Consider the following 21,892-nt stretch of genomic DNA (forward strand, 5'->3'; position numbering starts at 1 on the left):
TAGACGTGAAGAAAGTAGAAATAGGCAGGTAAGGTTAAGATCAAGCCATGTTGAAGTGGAAGAATCGATGCTGTAATAAGGCCAGGTAAGGTAGAGCGGGGGGCCACAGGCAAGGGTATAGAATTAACTTGTATTAGACGTGAAGAAAGTAGAAACAGGCAGGTAAGGTTACGATGGAGACCTGTGGAAGGGAAGAGAATCGATGCTGTGAGGCCAGGTAAAGAAAACATGTATAAGTAAACAAGAGAACCACAGGCAAAGGTATGGAATTAACTTATATTAGACGTGAGGAAAGTAAAATTAGCCAGGTGGAAGGGTGGGAATCGATGTTATAGTAAGGCAAGGTAAGGCAGGTATAGGTAGATAAAAAAAAAAACACAGTCAAAGATATGGAATTAACTTATATTAGCTTCCCTTTCTTCCCTCTCACCCTCACTCCACCTCTTCACCTTTTTCTACGTACCTGGCGGTTTGAGAGTTTCTTGAAGGGGTCGAGCGGGTAGGAGATGACGAGGTACCGATCGAAGGATATGGCAGCGAGGGTCATGATCGAGGTGGTTCCCGTGAGGCCGCCCATGAACCCGTAGAGATCACAACCTGGCGGGGACACGGACAGGGCTGGGTTAGTGGTCTTGTGAAGGGAAAGGAAGGAGAGTATAATGTTTTGAGGGAGGATATGAGACTTTGTATAGAGATTGCCCTTGGTATAGAGATTCCCTTGGTAAAGAGGTGAGGTTACGTAGGTGATATATTCATTAGCAGGAAGCAAAGGGAGCAAAGGAAGATAAAATAGACATATAGAAGGATAAATAGATAGACAAATAGGTAGAGATATAGATATAGATAGATAGATAGATAGATAGACGGCATATATATGTGGTTAGGTATTATTTACAGATCAAGAAACATAGGGGAATAAGGAAGATTATATATAAATAGACACATGGATAGGGATAATTTCTAAAAGTCAGGTTGGTAGGTAAGCAAGTGGGCAGACAGACTGACACATAGCCAAGTAGACTCACAGAGTAGCAGACAGACAGACAGACAGACAGACATAAAGACAAGCATAAAGACAGAACGAGGTAAGTCACACAGAAAACAGATTAAAACAAACGATAAAGAGGAAAGGAATGAGATGGAAAATGGAACAATGGAACCAAGGGAGGGAGAGAAGACTAATAAAGAAGATGGACGAAGGAAGGAGAAGTGAAGAAAGAGAAGACATGGACTGGAATATATGAAGTAATGAAGGTTCAGTCTATTAGTGGATGAGAACAGAGTAAAATAAGGTGTTCTGGAGACGTAGATTTTCGCTAAGGATTGAATATAATTGGTGTTTCCTTTCCACGAAGTTTCATTAGAGATAAATCAATAGACGCTTCTGTGTCATCCAAACAGCACCGAAAATATGACCTTCGTCGCTGGCGAAGGTAAAAACAACACGATAAGAAGGTTTGAAAATGATGTACGATAAAAAAGGAAGAATAAATTAGATGGAAAAATAAAATAACTCGGGGTAAGAAAAATACAAGTAATAAAAAGTCGAGTTAAGAAAAAGGACCAAAAATATAATAAAAACGAATTAGCAAAATCAATTAAAATCCCAAGAGAGGAAAATAAAAATAAATAGTATGATTAAAGACATACAGATGGATAATTAAAATGTGGATAATTTCTCTCTCTCTCTCTCTCTCTCTCTCTCTCTCTCTCTCTCTCTCTCTCTCTCTCTCTCTCTCTCTCTCTCTCTCTCTCTCTCTCTCTCTCTCTCTCTCTCTCTCTCTCTCTCTCTCTGACAAAGCCAAAAACTTTTCCTTTCTCCTTCCCTCGTTCCATTTCCCTCTCTACGGTCTTTCCCAACCTATCCAAGCATGTGCCTCTGAATAGAACCTGACGTCGATATGTAACCATGCGGGAAATCGGCGCCAGAAACACAATACGTAGAGCACACGAACACTCTGCCGGCATTATTTTTCTTCCCTTTCATGTCCTGCAGTTGCCATTGTCCGTGTTTGTACTTCCCAGGACGAGGTGAGAGGAGGTTAGGTGAGACATGAAGAGCTATGCATCTGAGCGCTGGTTTTTTGAGATTTTACGATGGTAGCGATTTTTGGATTTTACTTCGAGAGGTAAAGAATATGCATGGGAGTACGTCAAGGAATATATTGTGTGTGGTCTTGTTTTATCTTTGTTTCTGTTTATTTATCTACCTGTCTATTAAAATGAATGTGTTTTCCGGCTCTTTTTTCTATTTATTTACACATTAGACTATCTATAATCTATTTCTGTGGTATTATTATTATATTTACTATTATTTATCTTTCCTCGTCTTCTTTTTCTTCTTTTCTTTCTTCATTAGCATCCTCCTCCTCCTCCTCCTCCTCCTAATCCCCTTCGTTCTCTTCCTCACTCTCGTCTTTCCTTTCTTCATCTTTATTATTTATTATTATTATCCTTCTTTACTCGTCTTCTTTCCCATATCTTTTTTTCATCCGTATCTTTATCATCTTCATATTCCTACCTCTCTTCCTTCTCCTCTTCCTTATCTTCCTTTCTTTCATCACTATCATTACCATTAATAGTTTCTCTTCTTTTCTCCCTTTTTTCATCATCTTCATCCTCCTCCCTCTTTTCTTCTCCTCCTACCCCCCGTTCATCTTCCCCTCCTCTCATTCTTCCTCCCCTTAATCTTCATCCTTCTCCTCCTCCTACTTCCCCTTTATCCTCCCCTCCTCTTCCTCTTCCTCCTCTTCATCATCATTATCATATATCAGAGGAATGCAAGGGTAAAAAATCTACCAAACTTTTCTCATCATCTTTGTTGTTCGTCTTTCCCAGCTCACCCTTGCACTGGTACACTCTTTTTTACTCCGTTGCGTTGTCAGCGATATTTTTTGGGGGTAGTTACTTTCCCGTTATTTTCACTCCTACATATATTTTTTTTGTGTGTATGTGAAACGGGATATATTTTTTTACCTTAGTTTTTATTCCCTATCCTTCATCACTCCTTTCTAATTTACTTTCCCTTCCTTTTTTTCCATTCCTATTCCTTCTTTCCTTATTTCCTTTCTTGTCTATTCCTTTCCTCTTACTGTTCACTATGACCTGCTAGTATATGGAATAGGTTCACATCTCAGTTTTTCCGTAATTTAAGCTAAGTTATCGCATCCAGGTGGACCTATAATGTTTACTTGATGTTTGCAGAATAAATTAAAATCTTTCCTTCTTAATCTTCTTTTCAATTGCTTTTTTGCTTTTTTTTTTGCCCTTGAGCTTCTTCCACCACTGTGAAAAGATATCTGTGTTTTTTTCACATTTCTTTGGTTGGCTTTTTTATACCTTCTCCTTTAAGTTACGGTAGAACTAATATTAACAAACTCATTTTTCGTCTCTTGATTTAGCTTTTGGTGCGTGCAATGTTTCTGTGACATTTTCCTTTCTCTGTCCCCGCGCTCCTAACAATGACTGTGAGTGTAAAAATGATTAATCACTGCTTTTCATCTCTTTAGCATTATTAGTTTTCCTCGTATGCATCCTGAATTACAACGTTAAAATAATTTTTTACATTTTCGTAACTACCTCATTTGCTAATATGAGTCTCTTTGTGTCTGTCTGTCTCTCTCCCTCACACACCCCCAGACACACCCACCCACCCCACCCCACACACAGATCCCCTCCCTCCATACACACACACACAACAGACTCCCAACAGTACGTCTCCCTGTTATAATCCTTCGTTCTAAAGACCTAATATGATTCTCTATTTTTATCAGTAACTCTTCTCCTCTCTCTCGTCCGCTACCCCTAACACACACAACACATGCCTCCCCCCCCACACACACACAAATATAGCCCACACACATTATACTCCCAACAACGTGTCTTCCTCTTCTCACCCTTCGTTATAAAGACCAACGCTGCCTTCCTCACCTCACCTAATCCTCCGGCGGGCATAAATCATCCCTTGTCGTCGCCTCGAGCACGGAGGAAAGCGACTCTCCCTTGCTTCACTTCATCCTTTGGTGGTAGGCAACAAAGACTGACTTGCGGGAAAATGGGGAGAGAGACAACACGCTCTACGTTGAATATTCATACCTAGTTGTGTCTTCCTACCCACCAATGCAACGGAGATGAGCACCGAGGCCACGCGCAGCTATAACATAGAAAGTAGTAGTGGGAATAGTAAAAAGAAGAAAAGGAGTTGCTAAAAAGGAGGTTGAGGATAAGGAGAATGAGGAGGAGTAGGTACAGTTCTGGAAGCCTGTCAGTCAGTGTTAGTTCCGTTTCGATTTCTACTGAGATTTCTTATACTATTGCTACTCTTACTATTATTCTACTATTTTCTACTGTTTCTACTTTTCCCAAACTATTTCTCTAAGATGCCGTACCCTTACCTTTCAAATCTTGTCAATCAACCTTTCCCTTAATTAATATACCATATTATTGACTTCCCTTGCAATTTAACCACGTATCAAACAATGCAAAATAACAATACCGGCTGGCAGTCCTTGGAAATCGTATTGTTGTGTTCGGTAGACTAGACAACAAGGTGTGAATGAAGGGGGGAGGTGGGGAAGAGGGTGGCTGTGTGGTGTGGTGGTGGTGTGTGTGTGTGTGTGTGTGTGTGTGTGTGTGTGTGTGTGTGTGTGTGGAGTGGGGTGATGAGTGGGTAAGGGGTGAGGTTGTTGGGTGCGTCAAGAGCCCTTCATCATCACAAATCCGCCCTGATAAAACGTGTCCATCAAACGAATTACCGAGGTGACGGAGCGTTTGGTGTCGTCTGTCATTGGTCGGCGTCGCCTTAAGTAGAGGTAACCTGACACGACGCTGTGAATAGACGCGCGAGTGGCACCGTATGTGTGTGTGAGATTAAATATTGTTGATCTGTCGTTTGTAACCACGGAGAGAGAGAGATAGAGAGATAGATAGATAGAATGATAGAAAGAGAGATAAAGAGATAGAAAGACAGACAGATAGGTAGATAGATAGATAGACAGATAGATAAATAAAAGGAAAGAAAGAAAGAAAAACAAGAGAGGAAAAGAAAGAGAAAAGCTAGACTGATATGATAAAAAATAGACATATAAATAGATAGACGGATAGATAGATAGATAGATATAGATATAGATAGATTAACAGATTTCTTCCTGTTATTACTATCATCATTACCATTATCATTACTAACATATTTATCATAACTATTATTATTATCATTATTACTCATTATTATCTGTCTTCGTCTTCTTTATTCCTTACACATACTTTAACATCAAGCTCAGTATTCATATGTATAAATATATAAAACAGGAAACTGCTAAGGGAAAACAAAGAAAATTTTAAGTTCCCAGAAGACTCGAAGACTTGCCGTGATTCGAAGATCGTCAATTCCCACACAACGGCGACGCAGAAGAAGGGAAGGGAAAGTTAGTGCTCGCGGAGACTTTGGGTTTGCACATAAGAAAGAGAAAAAAATGTTAGGAAATGTAAGGAAATGGAAAAAAAAAATCCTTCGTTTGATGTTCACGGAGACGGTAATAGTGAATACGAAATCTCTCTCTCTCTCTCTCTCTCTCTCTCTCTCTCTCTCTCTCTCTCTCTCTCTCTCTCTCTCTCTCTCTCTCTCTCTCTCTCTCTCTCTCTCTCTCTCTCTCTCTCTCTCTCTCTCTCTCTCTCTATCTCTCTCTCTCTATCGCTCTCTCTCTCTCTCTCTCTCTCTCTCTCTCTCTCTCTCTCTCTCTCTCTCTCTCTCTCTCTCTCTCTCTCTCTCTCTCTCTCTCTCTCTCTCTCTCTCTCTCTCTCTCTCTCTCTCTCTCTTTCTCTCTCTCACCCTTTCCTTCCCTCCTTCCTTCGTTCTTTCATTCATTCATTCATTCTTTTTCTCTCTTTTCATTTTTCTTTCTCTCTTTCTCTTCATCTTTCTTTTTTCCTTTCATCCTTTCTCTCTTTCTCTTTCTCTATCCCTATCTATCTATCAATCTCTTTCTCTTCATCTTTCTTTTTTCCTTTCATCCTTTCTCTCTTTCTCTTTCTCTATCTCTATCTATCTATCAATCTCTTTCTCTTCATCTTTCTTTTTTTCTTTCATCCTTTCTCTCTTTCTCTCTATTTATATCTACCTATCTATCTATCTATCTATCTATCTATCTGTCTGTCTATCTGTCCCCCCCTGCCTTTTTCTCTCTCTCCCTCTCTCTGACAACCCCTCTTCCCCCCCCCCCCCTTCCCCACACATAAATTATTCATTAACGGCCAATGGAAGCAGTGTGTAATGATTTTCAAGGGAGGCGTTTGTCCTGAAATGGGGAATACATCAACAGCAAAAGCCGCTTACGTTCGAAGGCAAAGAATTAAATAGTTTAGTGATCAAAGCAGAACCGAGTGACTTTGGACCGGAGACGAAAAAGAGGTAACATTATTTTAGTGAAAGCATACTGGTGCATTGCGACAGGTGAACAAGCGGAGTTATTACGATAAATAAGAATGCAATACCGAAGCTAGCGTAACGTTCTTCTTAACTTAGCGTCGTCCTGTGAATACCATGCCCCTAAATTTACCTCTTCTGTCATTGCTGTCATTATTAGTTGTTTAATTAATGGGCAAATGTGAACTAGATAAAAGGAAAATCCGTAAAAAGAAAGAACTGTAGTTTATATAGTGAATTTTCTAGATAATATTTGAAAATCTATACGTAAAACAAAATACAGCAATCCAAATTAAACTATCTATTTGCGTCCTCCATTATATTTCAGTCTTCTCTAAAGCACTCTTAGACTCAACTATTTATCCGCTTTCTCTATTGCATTTCAGTCTTTTCTATAGCACTCCAGACTTAACCATCTCTTCGCGTTCTCCATTAAATTCAAGTCTTTTCTACAGCAATCCATTATCAACTATTTATCCGCTTTCTCTATTACATTTCAGCCTTTTCTATAGCACTCCAGACTTAACCATCTCTTCGCGTTCTCCATTACCTTTTAGACTTTTCCAAGGAGATTCTGAGGCGGAGGCTTGGCTGGTCCTCGACACTTTACCTCTTGAGTCAGGCGAGCCAGGCATTCCGGTAACATCTTCATGACTTCCGGACCTCTCTTGCCTCCCCTCCCTGGCCCTTCCCTCCCTTACCTCTCTGATCCCTCCTCCGTTTCCTTCATACCTTTTGGAGCGGGCTTGCGCGGTTCTCTTCCTTCTCCTGATCATGTCGACATTTATAATTTCCCCTTTTATCGTCTTTTTTTTATTTCTGTTTCTATTTTTACTGATATTTCTCATACTATAATTACTTCTGCTCTTCTTCTACAACCTTCTATCATTTCACCTTTTTCTAAACTCTTTCTCTACGACATTTCTCTTCCTTCGTCTTTTTCTAGGTCTATTTCGATTTCTGCTGCTATTTCTTATACTATTACTACTTTTACTATTTTTCTACTATCTTCTACTGTTTCTACATTTCCCAAACTATTTTTCTACCACATTTTTCGTCGTTAATCCTAAGACATTAGAATTTTACGTTGATTTACTAAACTACTTCTCAACTTTCATTCGTAAGAGTTTTTTTTGTCTTCAATCCGTTGCTACACACAACTATTTATCTACCTACAACATTAAATCATTCCTTTACTTTAATTCACAAGCAAAAATATTCCTCTCCAATCCAAAGACTTGATTATACTAAACACACTAAACATTAATTATTTCTCTTCGTACATTCACAAGCGACATTTATCGTTCCAAATCCCAAGAGTTTTGAATTTCCGCGGAAACATTAAACTATATTTCTCTATTCTCCACTACATTCATAAGCGGCTTTCGGTGGTGTTGTATTCTTCATTTCACAGCAAAGTCTTACTTTGAAAATGTATATACACCTGTCATCTTCAACTGTAAATAAATAACGTGTGTGTGTGTGTGTGTGTGTGTGTGTGTGTGTTCGCATGAGTGTTCTTTAAGGTTCGTGGTTCAGAAGAAGGTTCTAACTACCACCAAGGAAATCAAACTACCTCTGTAAATGCCCGAAACTCCTGCGAAAACCGTGTCAAATATGTGTGCTTGGGCGCCGAAACGTTGAAGTATATGCCCACTGATTAGCCACGAAGCAAAAGTCTCGGCGGTGGTTCGCTGAGACGCCACTTCGGGTTTGGTCTTATCTCGCGAAGTATTGATCGAGTTTGAGGCTTTTGTGCTCGGCTTTTTTAATTGGGCGAAAAATGTCTCCCTTTCATTGTCTATTTTATAAACCTTTTATTTCATTTTTCTTCCATCTCTTTTCCCCTTTCTTCTTTTTCGTCTTCCTCTTCCATGTCTTTCTCTTGTTATTATTACCAATGTCTTATGTTTACGTTTTCTTATGTTCAGCAATATCACAATATCAGCAACAATAACAACAAAAACAACAACAACAACAATCATATCCTTACCTTTATATACGAACAATAACAATAAATAAATAAATAAGAAAAAAAGCTGAACCACGAAAATGAATATAAATAAAAAGAAGAAAATACACTAATAGTAATAAGAAAAAAAAACATCTACATCACTTACCCCCCCCCCCCCCCTACACACACACACACACAAACACACGTCTGCTCACCCACTCGGCCCATCGCAGGACCTTCCAGCAGCGAGTTGTGCACCACCATAGCCATCATCGCCACCAGCAGGAAGTCACTCGCCGCCAAGTTGAGAATGAAGAGGTTGGAGGGAGTCCGAAGCGCCCGCGAGCTGAGGGGAAAAAAGTGGGCGGGGCTTAGTGATGGCTGGAGGCTGAACGGGGAATGTGTGTTGGGTGTGTGAGATAGTGGTGGTGGTGGAGTGGGTGGTAGAGAGAATTGTTTGATGGTGTGTGTTTGTGTGTCGGTGTGTGTGTGTGTGTGTGTGAAAGAGAGATGTGTAGGGTGTGTGTGGGTGTGATGTGCATGGTAGAGAGGTGACGATTTGAGTGTGTGTGTGTTTGTTTCCTATGTCATTGAGGATAGACAAGTTGCACACTCACTCACTAAGTCCCTCTGGTTATAGTTCCCCCTTGAAACCACGTAAAAATGAGTAAGAAAAAATAATAACACACATTGCAAATCCACATCATGACGCTCAGAAGACTCATCAGTAAGTGCGGCTTAATCTACATCGATACAAAATTTACCTTTTTTTTAATATATTTTTTCGAGGGGAGGAATATTTCAGAGCACCAAGTGGCGATGTAATTACAGGATTTATACTTTTTATGTACAGGTAGAAAACCAATCATAGTCGGTGGTGTTGTCTCAGGGCCATTCTTACAGTCGTCTCCGAATGTTCGGAAGACGGTATCTAACACGTTCGAGTGGCTTTTACAGTAGTAGTAGTAGTAGTAGTAGTACTACTACTACTACTACTACTACTACTACTACTACTACTACTACTACTACTACTATACTACTACTACTGTAGAAGCCACCCGAACGTGTTAGGGACCGTCTTCCGAACATTCGGAAACGACTGTAAGAATGGCCCTCAGTCTCTCGTGCTGCCAATTGTCCACCCACGCAGGATTGACGGATTAAAGTGCCTGAGTATTATTATGCAAAGTTATGCATTTTAGACGAGGAAAGTTTTACGACTGGCGTTAAAACTGCAGCATCAGCTTATTCATGGTTTCTTTCCGCCTCGCATGTATTATATATTCAAGAGAGGCGTGGGTGTGCTGGCGGCGGAAGAAATACGTGTTAAAGTGTTGCCTCCACGTATAGCAAAGAAGGGAAAAATAAATAGCCAGCTTCTCTTTCTTCTTTAGATGGATAGATACATAGATACATAGATCGATATGTGGACATATACATACATACACACCACCATTTTCCTCTCTCGTTTCTCTCTAGATAGATAAATAAAAAGATAGGTAGACAGATAGCTTGATATACACACGCCATCTCTCTCTTTTCTCTCTACATAAATAGATAGATAGATAGATAAATACATATAAACAGACAGATAGACAGACAGGGGAACAGACAGAGATGGAGAGACAGACGAACAGAAAGCACGACAGACAGAGGTACAAACAGGGTGACAGACAGCCGGAGAGAGAAAGACAGACATATAGACAGACCGCCTCCCCCTTCCCTCTCAACCCCCACACACGACTGTCAGGTCCGCACCCTCGTCCGTCTCCTTCAAGCTGATGAGTCTTCACTAATGAATAACATTCCCTGGCAGACCAATATCGGCGCGCGGAGCCTCATATCCGACCCTCCAAATATAAGAAAATAATCCCCCGATAATGCACCGAGGAAGAGGAAGGAAGGAAGATTGAGGTTTGTACATAACAGTAAACCTTCATAACGAAACCTGACGTGGAGTTTCCGAAGACCTTAAAATCAGAGTAGATTTAGGTCAATCAACTATACCTGGATTTCCTTACGAGTCTAATTATCCGATACGAGAAATATAAGAAAAGTAAATGTTATTATTATGGAATGTGAACAACCTGCAGTATGCAGATGACACCGAGTTAATAGCAGACTCTGAGGAGAAATTACAAAGATTGGTTGACAAGCTTGTGGAATCGTGTGAAAGAAAAGGATTGAGGATAAACATCAATAAGACAGAGGTCATGGGAATAACTAAAAGACAAGAGAGACTGGTTGTTAATATCAAATTCAAGGGAGAGGTATCCATCAAGTGAGAGAATTTAAATATCTAGGAAACATTATATCTGAAAAAGTTGACTGTGAGAAGGATATAAAAACAAGAATTACCATTGCCAAAACAACTTTTGCTAAAATGAAGAAAATTCTGACAAATGTATCTATGAATATGAAACTAAGATTGAGAATGTTAAAATGCTATGTATGGTCAACATTGCCTTATGGATGTGAAGCATGGACACGTAAGAAAAATATGTCAAAAAGACTGGAGGCAGTAGAGATGTGGTTCCTGCGAAGAATGATGAGAATCCCGTGGACGGCGAGAGTTACAAATGAGGAAGTTTTGAGAAGGGCCGGTACAGAGAGATGTCTATTGGGGAATGTGAGGAGGAGGCAGCTGGGATTCGTGGGACACATCCTGAGGGGAGACAACTTTGAGAAGCACTGTCTATTGGGAAGAATAGAGGGGAGACGAGCGAGAGGGAGACAACGACTCAAATTTATGGACACGATTCTGCAACACCTTGGTGGTGGACGAGGGACCGTTGACCTGATCAGACTGGCTGACGACAGGGGGAGATGGAGATCCATGGTCGCCGACGTCACTTGACTGGCACTCCGGATGGATGGATTATACACCTGAAAGTGATTAGAACGAGACACCTTCATCCACACACGCACAAGACCTTAAAATTAGAGCAGGTAAAGGTCACGCATATACCTGAATTTCCTTACGAGTCTAATTACCCGATGCGAGAAATTGAAAAAAAGGTAAATGTTCTTATTCACCTGATATTGCTTAGAACACCTGTACCCACACCCACAGGTAGAATCAATTACTACTTTCGTCTACAGGTAAAATACGAGGAAGCTTCTGACCGTATAGGAATTTCCAGGTGTATCTCCTCTCCCTTATTTTATTAAGACGAAAGACCTTCTCCCACACCCACACACACAGGTAAATAGAGAGTAAGTTATTATCATCTCTACGAGGAAGCTTCTGACCGTATAGGAATTTCCAGGTGTATTTCCAGCCCACCTGAGCCAGTAAATCAATATGGCAAGAATGTTTGCAATCTTCTTTCATTAGTTCTCTTATGAGGAGGAAAAAAAGTAGGAGAAGGAGAAGGAGATGGAGGAGATGGAACGTCCCTCTCCTCCTCCTCCTCCAACTCCTCCTCTTCTTCTTCCTCCTCCTCCTCTTCCTCTTCCTCCCTAACTTTTTCCTGTAAACGAGCATTCACTGGCTTCTTTGTTCTCATCTTTACTTAATATTTTCGTATAAAGTTGGAAAGAACGTCGCATCCCAAGACTTTCAACGCCGATGAGGTTTATAAAGATGATGAAGGTAAGATGACAATGATGATTAATGAAAACGATGATAATAATGATAATATTGAGATTTGAGGAGTATAACAAAAAGAAAAAAAAGCTGAACACGACATCAGGAAAGGGGAAGGGAAGGAAACAGAGAGGCAAGAGAGAAGTAGCAAAGGAGGAAAAAAACACGGAGGCAGACAAACAAAGGAATAAAATAAAATAAAATAGGAGAGTAAAAGAAGGAGAAAAAAATAGGAAAAAAGGGAAGGAAAAATATAAGGGAACGAAACAGAAGGAAAAAGTGGAGGCAAGAGAGATAAAAAACAAAGGAATAGGAAACGAAACGAAGAATTAACAAAAGGAAAGGAAGAGGAGAAGGAAGAGGAAAAGGAATACAAGGAATAGAAAGGAAGGAGAAACAGTGTCGTGTGAGTCAGCGAGAATGTAATTTATTGACATTATTAGTGTGGTTAACTAATGCTACCGCCACCACCACCACCACTACCACCTCCACCACCACCACCACCACCTCCACCACTACCACCACCACCTCAACCACTACCACCACCACTACCACCAATAAACAGTCACCAAACTCACACCATCATCACCACCAGAGAAGATTAATGGTGTGTTATTTTCTAGTTGTTTGTGAGTATAATGTGTGTTTCTCTCTCTCTCTCTCTCTCTCTCTCTCTCTCTCTCTCTCTCTCTCTCTCTCTCTCTCTCTCTCTCTCTCTCTCTCTCTCTCTCTCTCTCTCTCTCTCTCTCTCTCTCTCTCTCTCTCTCTCTTTAAAAATTCTTCCTCCTCTATCATTTTTTCCTCCACTCCCTCTTCGTTCTTCCCGAGGCCACGCGCAACTGTATCGTATGTCTCCCAACTTTAGTAACGAACGCTGACTGCTTCTTCAGATGGTATACTAACGCCGTGGATGGATGGAAGAAGGTAAAGTCATGTGGTTAATACAATACCAAGGCGGATAAGGTAACTCAATTCAGGTATCGCTATTATATGGATGGAATTTTATTTTCGGCCCCAGCAACTGCGAAATAAAGGCGAGAGGAAGCCTGTCTGCGAAGCACCACCAGACATTGTTCGCCTGTCTGGGCCGCGCCTCGAGTGCAACGCTTGTTTTTTGTTTTGCCCGACTCAACGCCGCCTCAGGACTTCCACCACCATCACCACTGCCCACACCAAAACCACCACCACCACCACCACCACTGCCCACACCAAAACCACCACCACCACCACCACCACCATCACCACTGCCCACACCAAAACCACCATCACCACCACCAAAACCACCACCACCAACACCACTGCCCACACCACTACCACCACGTCAAACCACCGTCACCACCATTACCCTCAACACCGCGGCCAACACCACACCGACCACCATCATGACCACGTTTCACGCTACTATTACTACTACTACTATCATTACTATTACTACTACTACCTCCACTACCACCACCACTGCAATCAACACCTTCACAACCACCACCTCGTTCCCTGTGTCCCCTCCTCCCCTCTCCCGCCCCTCTCCCTATAAATAAGACAACTTCCACCCCGCACAAACTTTCTTGGGGTTGACTAAACTTTCAAATCTTTCTCATCACTGCTCTCTACCTTACATGGCTTATCGCGGAAGGTAGGAAGACGATGGAAATGTGAATAAAGGAACGTAGGAAGTCAGAAGAAAGGGTTGGAAGAGGGAATGAAATTTGGGGAGGCGATGAAAATGTGAATATAGAAAGAAGGAATGATGGAGAGGAAGGGAGGTAAGAAAAACGACAAGAAATACTGGAGCAGAGAGAATAGATGGAAAGACGTAGCAGACGAAAGAGAAGGAAAAAATACAAGAATAAGGACGAAACCAGAAAACGAATCCAATATACAGGAATCAAATATACAAGAATCAAATATACATGAATCAAATATACATGAATCAAATATACATGAATCAAATATACAAGAATCAAATATACATGAATCAAATATACATGAATCAAATATACATGAATCAAATATACAAGAATCAAATATACATGAATCCTATAAACATGAATCCAATATACATGAATCCAATATACATGAATCCAATATACATGAATCCAATATACAGGAATCAAATATACATGAATCCAATATACAGGAATCAAATATACAGGAATCAAATATACCGGAACAGAAATAATATAAGGAAAGACGTAGCCGACGAAAGCGAAGGAAATATAAACTATGAACAAGGACGAAATAGCGACAAAGAATCAAATAAAAGGACACAAAGAAATACACGAAAAATAAGATAAAGCAATAGAGAGAAATAAATAAGAAAGAAAAGCAGAGAAAAAGGAACAAAGACATGAATGAAAGATAAATACAAGGACATATTCACAAACAAGAAGAATAAAAACGAGAGAGAAGGTAAAGCAATACAGGAGAAGAATAAAGAAAGGAAAGGAAGAAGAGGAAAAGAAGAAGAAGGAAGGAGAAGAATAAAACAAACGAACAAACAAAAACAAAAAGCAGCAGATGGAGAAGGAGACAAAGCAATCAATAAAGAAGAAAAACAGAGAAGGAAGAAAAAAGTAGAAGAAGAAGGAAAAGAATAAAACAAACGAACAAACAAAAACAAAAAGAAGGAGATGGAGAAAGAGACAAAGCGATCAATAAAGGAGAAAAAATAAAGAATAAAGAAAAACCAAGGCCATTCCAGTTAACTTAAAAAAGAAAAGAAAGAAAAAGAAAAAAAAAACACCGCCATACCATCTCAAAAGCTTCGATGAAAACATTGAGAACAACGCCGAAGAAGACCACAAACACACTCTCTCTCTCTCTCTCTCTCGCCCGGAGTCACTTGAAGGAGCTCCTGTTTTGACGATAAATTTATCCTTCTCCTCTTCCTCCTCCTCCTCGTATTGTTCCGGTTATTGTCTTGTGTTAGCCTACTACTACTACTACTACTACTACTACTACCACTACTACTATCACTACCTGCCAATTTCACTAATGCTAACACTTAAGGCCGCAAATCATAAGTGGAGGTAGTGTCAGTTTTCTCTCTCTCTCTCTCTCTCTCTCTCTCTCTCTCTCTCTCTCTCTCTCTCTCTCTCTATCTCTTACGTATCCTTCTATGCGGAACTCCTAGTCGGTTCGTTTTATAATTTCAGGGTCACCTTCCGCCGCTTACACAAGGCGTGAACGTGAGGGGAGTGGAGGGAAGGGAGGAGGAGGGGGAGGAGGCGGAAGGGAAGGAGAGGCTGAGTGGAGGGGAGGGAGAGGTATGGGAGGAAGAGGAGGAAAGGGAAGGGATGGGAGGGAGCGGCTAGGAGGAATGGGTGGAAGGGAGTGAATGGCATGGGAGGAGGAGGAGGAATGGGACGGGAGAGGAGGGAGAGGGTGAGAAGGAAGGATGAGGTTTTGAGTGATGAGAAAGGCAATAGGGAGACAGGAAAGTGAGGGGAAGGGAATGGGGCTTAGGTACGATAGTCTGTGATATTGTAATTTTCTATTGGTTTTGCGTTCTAGAAGTCTTGTATAACTATTCCCTATAATATCATGGCGTTGATTTTTTTTACTGTGTTTGGTTTTAATATTCATCATCCTGTTGTATTATTTGGGTTTTTGCTGTTGTGTGTTGTGATATTAAGTTTAGCTGTGTGTTGTGTGGGTGTGGGTGTGTGTTGCCCTCTCTCTAAGGCCTCTCGCTATCTAAGCCCATTAAGCAGTAGAGTACATACAACCCGTGCAATACAACGATCGTAAACAGTACATACGAGAGCGTCAGAAGTTATGTAACTTTTTCGCATCTAAAGAAAGTCTCAGTCGGGGACTTTTAAACACTAGACTACATATAACCTAAGTCACAAAAATTCGTTAATGGAAGATACGAAAGCGTCGGAAATGATGTAACTGTCACCTCCAGGAAGTCTACGGAAGTCTCAGGTGTATATGTGTTGTTCTTCTAACTAAATACTTTCGTTATCTAAGGCAGTTAAGCAGTAGACTACATACAACCAGATCGTTAATTAATACAAGATACGAAAGCGTCGGAAATTATGTAACTGTCACCTCCAGGAAGTCTATGGAAGTCTCAGGCGTATATGTGTTGCCCTTCTAACTAAATACTTTCGTTATCTAAGGCAGTTAAGCAGTAGACTACATACAACCAGATCGTTAATTAATACAAGATACGAAAGCGTCGGATATGATGTAACTATCTCTCACCGCCAAGAAATCTCAATCGGTGTCAGGTGTATGTGTGTTGCCCTTCTAACTAAATACTTTCGTTATCTAAGGCAGTTAAGCAGTAGACTACATACAACTAGATCGTTAATAGCAGATAGGAAAGCTTCGGAAATTATGTAACTGTCTCTCACCTCCAGGAAGTCTCAGTCTGGGTCAAGAGGGCCGTCGACGGTTTAATTAAAATACCTGGGATAGCAACGCACTGATAACAACAACCAGCGACCCGAGAAACGCCGTAAAAAACTGTGAAGTCGAGTAGAGAATCTTGAGTCTGACCTTGGTGTGATCCTCCTCCTCCTCTTCCACCTCCTCCTCCTCCTCCTCCTCCTCCTCTAGTACTTTCCTTTATCTTCTACCTTCTCTCTTTCCTTCTTCCTTCTCCTCCTCCTCCTCCGTCTTCTCCTCCCCCTCCATCTTCTTCTCATCCTCCTCCTCTAGTACTTTTCCTTATCTCCCCTCTTCTCTTTCTCCTTCCCTCCTCCTCCTCCTCCTCCTCCTCCTCTTCCTCCTCTAGTACTCTCCCTATCTTCCTCCTTCTCTCCTTCCTCCCTCCTCCTCCGCCACGGTTCGCTGCCCTTCCCTTCCCTTCTCTCACGGCATCCTTACAACGCTAATTGAGTTTCACGTTTAATGAACCAAACACAACAACTTTAGCAGACTTCATAATGGCGCAGAAAGAGTCTACGGATGTTACTGACACGCGCGCCATTGAAAGCTGTTATTGGTGGAGCGAACCTGCGGGTGCTGCTTGTGGCGAGGGTAACGCAAGCAAATGATTGGAATGTTATGTTTATACGAAAAAATAATTGAGCGCCTAAATTACTCTACTTTGTGTATAGATTAAGTTCGTACTTCCTAATTACCGGGGCTTGTTATCAGTATTTCTACTCGTGTATGTATAGTATGTATATGTATAAGTATTTTCTTTTAAACTCTTTTTCTGTAAGGGCAGTGATTAGCGGTTTTTTTTTTTTCAATAATTTTTTTTTGGCCTTCGAGCCGCTTTCTTTAATGTAAAAAAAAAAAAAAAAAAAAAACTAAAAACACAGGTAATTTTTTTAATCTTCTATGTCATTAAAAGAGAATGAAAAAAGCTACACATAAACGAAGATTTTTTTTTCACAAACTAGTCTGCATTTTGTACGTAAGGTTTGAAGGAACGAACTCTAAAAATATAAGTTCTTTTTTTTTAATCTCTTAATATCCGAGAAAGATAGAAAATGATGCATATAAACACATTTTTTACACAAACTCTCTCGCTTAAATCTCCACTCTTTCCCTAGAATCATATTTACCTCCACAACTTAAAGACCGAACTCGAAAAATACGAGAATCTTTATAATCTCTCTAACCATCATCCCTTAAAATGCGAAGAGGATACTCATAAACATTTAATTATCTCACAAACTCTCTCGCTTTTAATCAATCTTTCCCTATATACATACTCTGCGTTACACCCTTGAGTTTACTCCCACCGCTGCGCGTAAGCTATGTAGGCCAGACTCCCTATACTTAGTACAGTGCTCTTCCTCCCCTTACACTTATTTATCTTTCCTCCTCGCCTTCACCACTCGCTCTTCCCTTCCCTTAAGCATTACCCTTCCCTCCTTGCCTCTCTCATTCCCTCCTAGCTCTCCCTTCCCCTCCTTATCCTCCCACGCTTAGATTTAGATTCGACAAAGTCATAAAACAAGAATTGGTTTACTAACAAAGTGGCGGATGAGAGGGACAGGCTGGCAGTCATGTCGTGAGTGCCAATACGATAGATACATTGAAAAAAGATTATATATATTCATGGATAGAGGTTAGGTTGGGTTAGACTTACAGGAGCTGTCTTGTATAGGCTTATCGACCTCTTGATGACTCCTTATGCTCTATTTTCTTATTCTCTCGCTCTCCCTGCATTCGTTTCTCACCCTCTCTCCCCGTCCCTCCTTGTCATCCCGCCCTCTCTACACTTCCCTCCTTGCTCTCCTGCCCCCTCTTCCCTTTCCTCCTCGCCTCTCCCCTTCCAACCTCTCTCCCTCTCCTCCCAAAGGCTTACTACTAACCGCTCGGGGCATAAGTCAGACCACATAACAAACATCGTTATCAAGATATGACAGCTTTATCTCCTCTCTCCTCTTCATAACGGGAGAGAGAGAGAGAGAGAGAGAGAGAGAGAGAGAGAGAGAGAGAGAGAGAGAGAGAGAGAGAGATTACACAACAAGGAATATGTAAGAGGTGGGAAACAGCGGATCAATTGGATGTAAAAACAGCAGTAATCTCTCTCTCTCTCTCTCTCTCTCTCTCTCTCTCTCTCTCTCTCTCTCTCTCTCTCTCTCTCTCTCTCTCTCTCTCTCTCTCTCTCTCTCTCTCTCTCTCTCTCTCTCTCTCTCTCTCTCTCTCTCTCTCTCTCTCTCTCTTTTACGTAATATATTCACACCATTGTTTTCTCCCTTTCTTCCTCATCCGTTCCCTGCCACTCATACCACTTCTTGCTCTCCTCCTCCTCCCCCTCCCCCTCCTCCTCCTCCTTCTCCTCTTCCTCCTCCTCCTCCTTCTCCTCCTCCTCCTCTGGTCAGGAAATAGAGCGCCTTTGTAGCCAGATGGTAAAGTGAATGATTCTATTTATTGATGAAGAGATTTGAGACGCTGAGGAGGAGGAGGAGGAGGAGGAGGAGGAGGAGGAGGAGGAGGAGGAGGTGGTGGTGGTGGAAGATTAAGCGGGGCAAAAGAAGAAGAGGAAGAGCAAGAAAAACAAGAATAAGAACAAGAGAGAGAGAGAGAGAGAGAGAGAGAGAGAGAGAGAGAGAGAGAGAGAGAGAGAGAGAGAGAGAGAGAGAGAGAGAGAGAGAGAACGAAACGAGAGAGAGAGAAACTGAAAGGACGGTTTATGAGCAAAGGAAGTGAGACGATAAGAAGATAAAGATCAGAGCGAAGAAAAAATAGAAAATGAAAATGGAGGAAGAAAAAAAAGATGGCTAATAGAGCAGAGCGGCAGTGATTGAATGGATAGGAAGAATAAAAAATAAAAATAAAAATACAAGCGCTGCATAACCTAAAAGAAATCCACTGCACGCCGACTCCCTTTCAATCCTTTTCCCCGGTAGTAAAATTTTTCGAATCCATGTTCTGTTGAGGGTATTTCTGTGATCCCATTTCAGACTGTTGGCGGGCGAGGCGGGTCGGGACAGGACAGAACGACGAGCTGTTGACATTTTTCACCCATGACTTGCCTCCGTAATGGTTGCTTTTGAATTAATGTATGAAGGGTCCAGGCGGCGGCGAGCGCTTAGGTGTATGAAAGTGGTGAGCTTTGCAGATTAATACGTGTGATGAATGGTGAGCGAGAGCAGCTTTTGGTGATATATAAAGTAAATAAGAAAGAAAAAGTTTGCTCTACCGTGCTGTAAAAAAAATACGGATGCCGATGATGCTAAAATAAACACGTTAACTGTTCGAAAAGTAGAATTACATACAAATATTACGAAAATCACCTGTAAATTTCAAGTTTCGTCAAAGCTATATAAAGGAAGATCAAATTTACTTCACTAATGCTAAAAAAAACTGACGTTGCAATTAAGATTAAACAAGTTAACCGATGAAATAAATAAAGCTACACACAAGCACAAAAAAAACCTTTCCATGGATTTATGAAGCGCAAAAAAGGGTAAAAGTCGGAATTAATACTGGGACACTCAAATTGGCATCACGGGCCGGGGCAACGAGCTATTTACAGGACGAACACAGGTACAGTTTTTTTTTACAGCAGAGGAGACAGTGCAAGGGCGTAAAAAAAGAAAAAAAGAAAACAATAACAGGTACAGAAACACGTATAAAAGTTGGAGTTATCGCTGGGACACTCAAATTAGCAATAGGCAGAGCCATCGGGGTATTTACAGGACGAACACAGGTACAGGAACAGAAACAGATACAGAAGCGCGTATAGAAGTTGGAATTTTCGCTGGGACACTCAAATTGGTAACACGGTCAGAGTCGACGAGGTATTTACAGGGCGAACACACGCACAGGAACAGAAACAGGTACAGAAAGCGTATAAAAGTTGGAGTCTTCTCTAGGGAAACTCAAGTCTATAACACGATCACAGTCAACGAGGTATTTACAGAACCAACACCTGTCCACGGCCTAGTGAAGTTCGCAAACGAGGCAAGCCGCTCTCCTTCACTGAGTATAGACCATGGTAACAAGGCTTCCGATAATTGGTTTCCTATTACACTCATGACGCGGTTGTCGCCTCCCATGAACTCCAGGTCACGGGAGCGTTGGGTTAGCGGCTGCCTGATGCGGTAGATAAGAAAAGCCCCGCCAACTATCGATTACCAAGGCGAGGGGCAGATTAAGGCCCTCTGAGGCAGCCCCCAGCCGCCCGCCTCGGCCATAACGCTACCTGACACCGACCGACGCCCGCCGACCGTGGCTCATGAAGTTGTGGCTGATGATGATTATGATGATGGTAGAGTTTGCTTTTACTGCTGTTGCCACGGTGCTACTATTACTACTACTACTACTGCTATTACTACTACAGCAAGAGGGACAGTTAGTAGTAGTGTAGCCTTCACGTCGAAGTACTACTACTACTACTACTACTACTACTACTACTACTACTACTGCTACTACTACTACTACTACTACTACTACTACTACTACTACTACTACTACTACTGCTACTACTACTACTACTACTACTACTACTACTACTACTACTACTACTACTACTACTACTACCACTACTGCTACTACTACTGCTACCATTACTACTACTACTACTACTACAACTACAGCGTAACAGAATAGCCACCACACCAAACCGGGAACGCAGACCCAACGCGGCGTAAGATCAAATAAGGAAAGACAATTAAGCCTTCCAAATGGCCGGACACACACACACACACACACACACACACACACACACACACACACACACATTTCTATACTGAGTTCCCCTTCTCTCTCTCTCTCTCTCTCTCTCTCTCTCTCTCTCTCTCTCTCTCTCTCTCTCTCTCTCTCTCTCTCTCTCTCTCTCTCTCTCTCTCTCTCTCTCTCTCTCTCTCTCTCTCTCTATCTCTCTCTCTCCCCCCCCCCCATGTATATTCTTAGCTACTTTCCCGTTCACATATTTCAAGGAATTTTCGTCATTTTTCTTCCCAGATTCTGCAAACTCCTCTTTGATGTCTTTTCCTCTAGTGTTTACTCTGGCTAAACACTGAAGCAATATGGTGTTTCTGAAGCTGAAGGGCGCCTTTGGGAACGATAGCAAACTTAAAACTACAAATACTCTCACAAAAAGATCCTCTGAAAAAGTATGGTCAGACGGTAACTTCATGAAAACTCACAGAAAATATCTAAACTGAAAATACTCGATAGAACACGTAACAAACAGGAATAAAACAGACCACAGTGAGGATATGAACGGTAATGATAATAACTGGGAGCAATGAAGGGTAAGAGTAAATATCGCTCCATTGAAAATAATAATTATCTAAAAAAAAGGAAATTAGTTTTCATCCCTTCTATAAATACAGTTGAGGGGGAGGGTCTTCTAGGATTCTTCAAGCGGGAAGTGGATCAGACACTCAAGGATATCCGCTGGGGATGTGCGGAGGAGAAAAACAGAAAAAACAGAAGACTAAGAATCGATTTGAGCACTTCACATCACGCTTATAATTGACAACACACGGATAACCACGGTAAC

At 41.3% G+C, this 21,892-nt stretch overlaps 1 protein-coding gene across 1 annotated transcript in view; it reads right to left on the reverse strand.

Moving 5' to 3' along the window:
• Positions 1-21,892, reverse strand: part of LOC127000299 (uncharacterized) — a 54,901-nt gene that overhangs the window by 19,390 nt on the left and 13,619 nt on the right. Inside the window, exons 2-3 of the mRNA XM_050863837.1 lie at positions 8,591-8,721; positions 464-597 (exon numbers count right to left, since the gene is read on the reverse strand). Coding sequence (XP_050719794.1) covers positions 464-597; positions 8,591-8,721 — 265 coding nt within the window. The remainder of the gene's footprint in view (positions 1-463; positions 598-8,590; positions 8,722-21,892) is intronic.

The sequence above is a fragment of the Eriocheir sinensis genome, chromosome 18 (assembly GCF_024679095.1).
Source record: "Eriocheir sinensis breed Jianghai 21 chromosome 18, ASM2467909v1, whole genome shotgun sequence".
NCBI classification, from domain to species: domain Eukaryota; kingdom Metazoa; phylum Arthropoda; class Malacostraca; order Decapoda; family Varunidae; genus Eriocheir; species Eriocheir sinensis.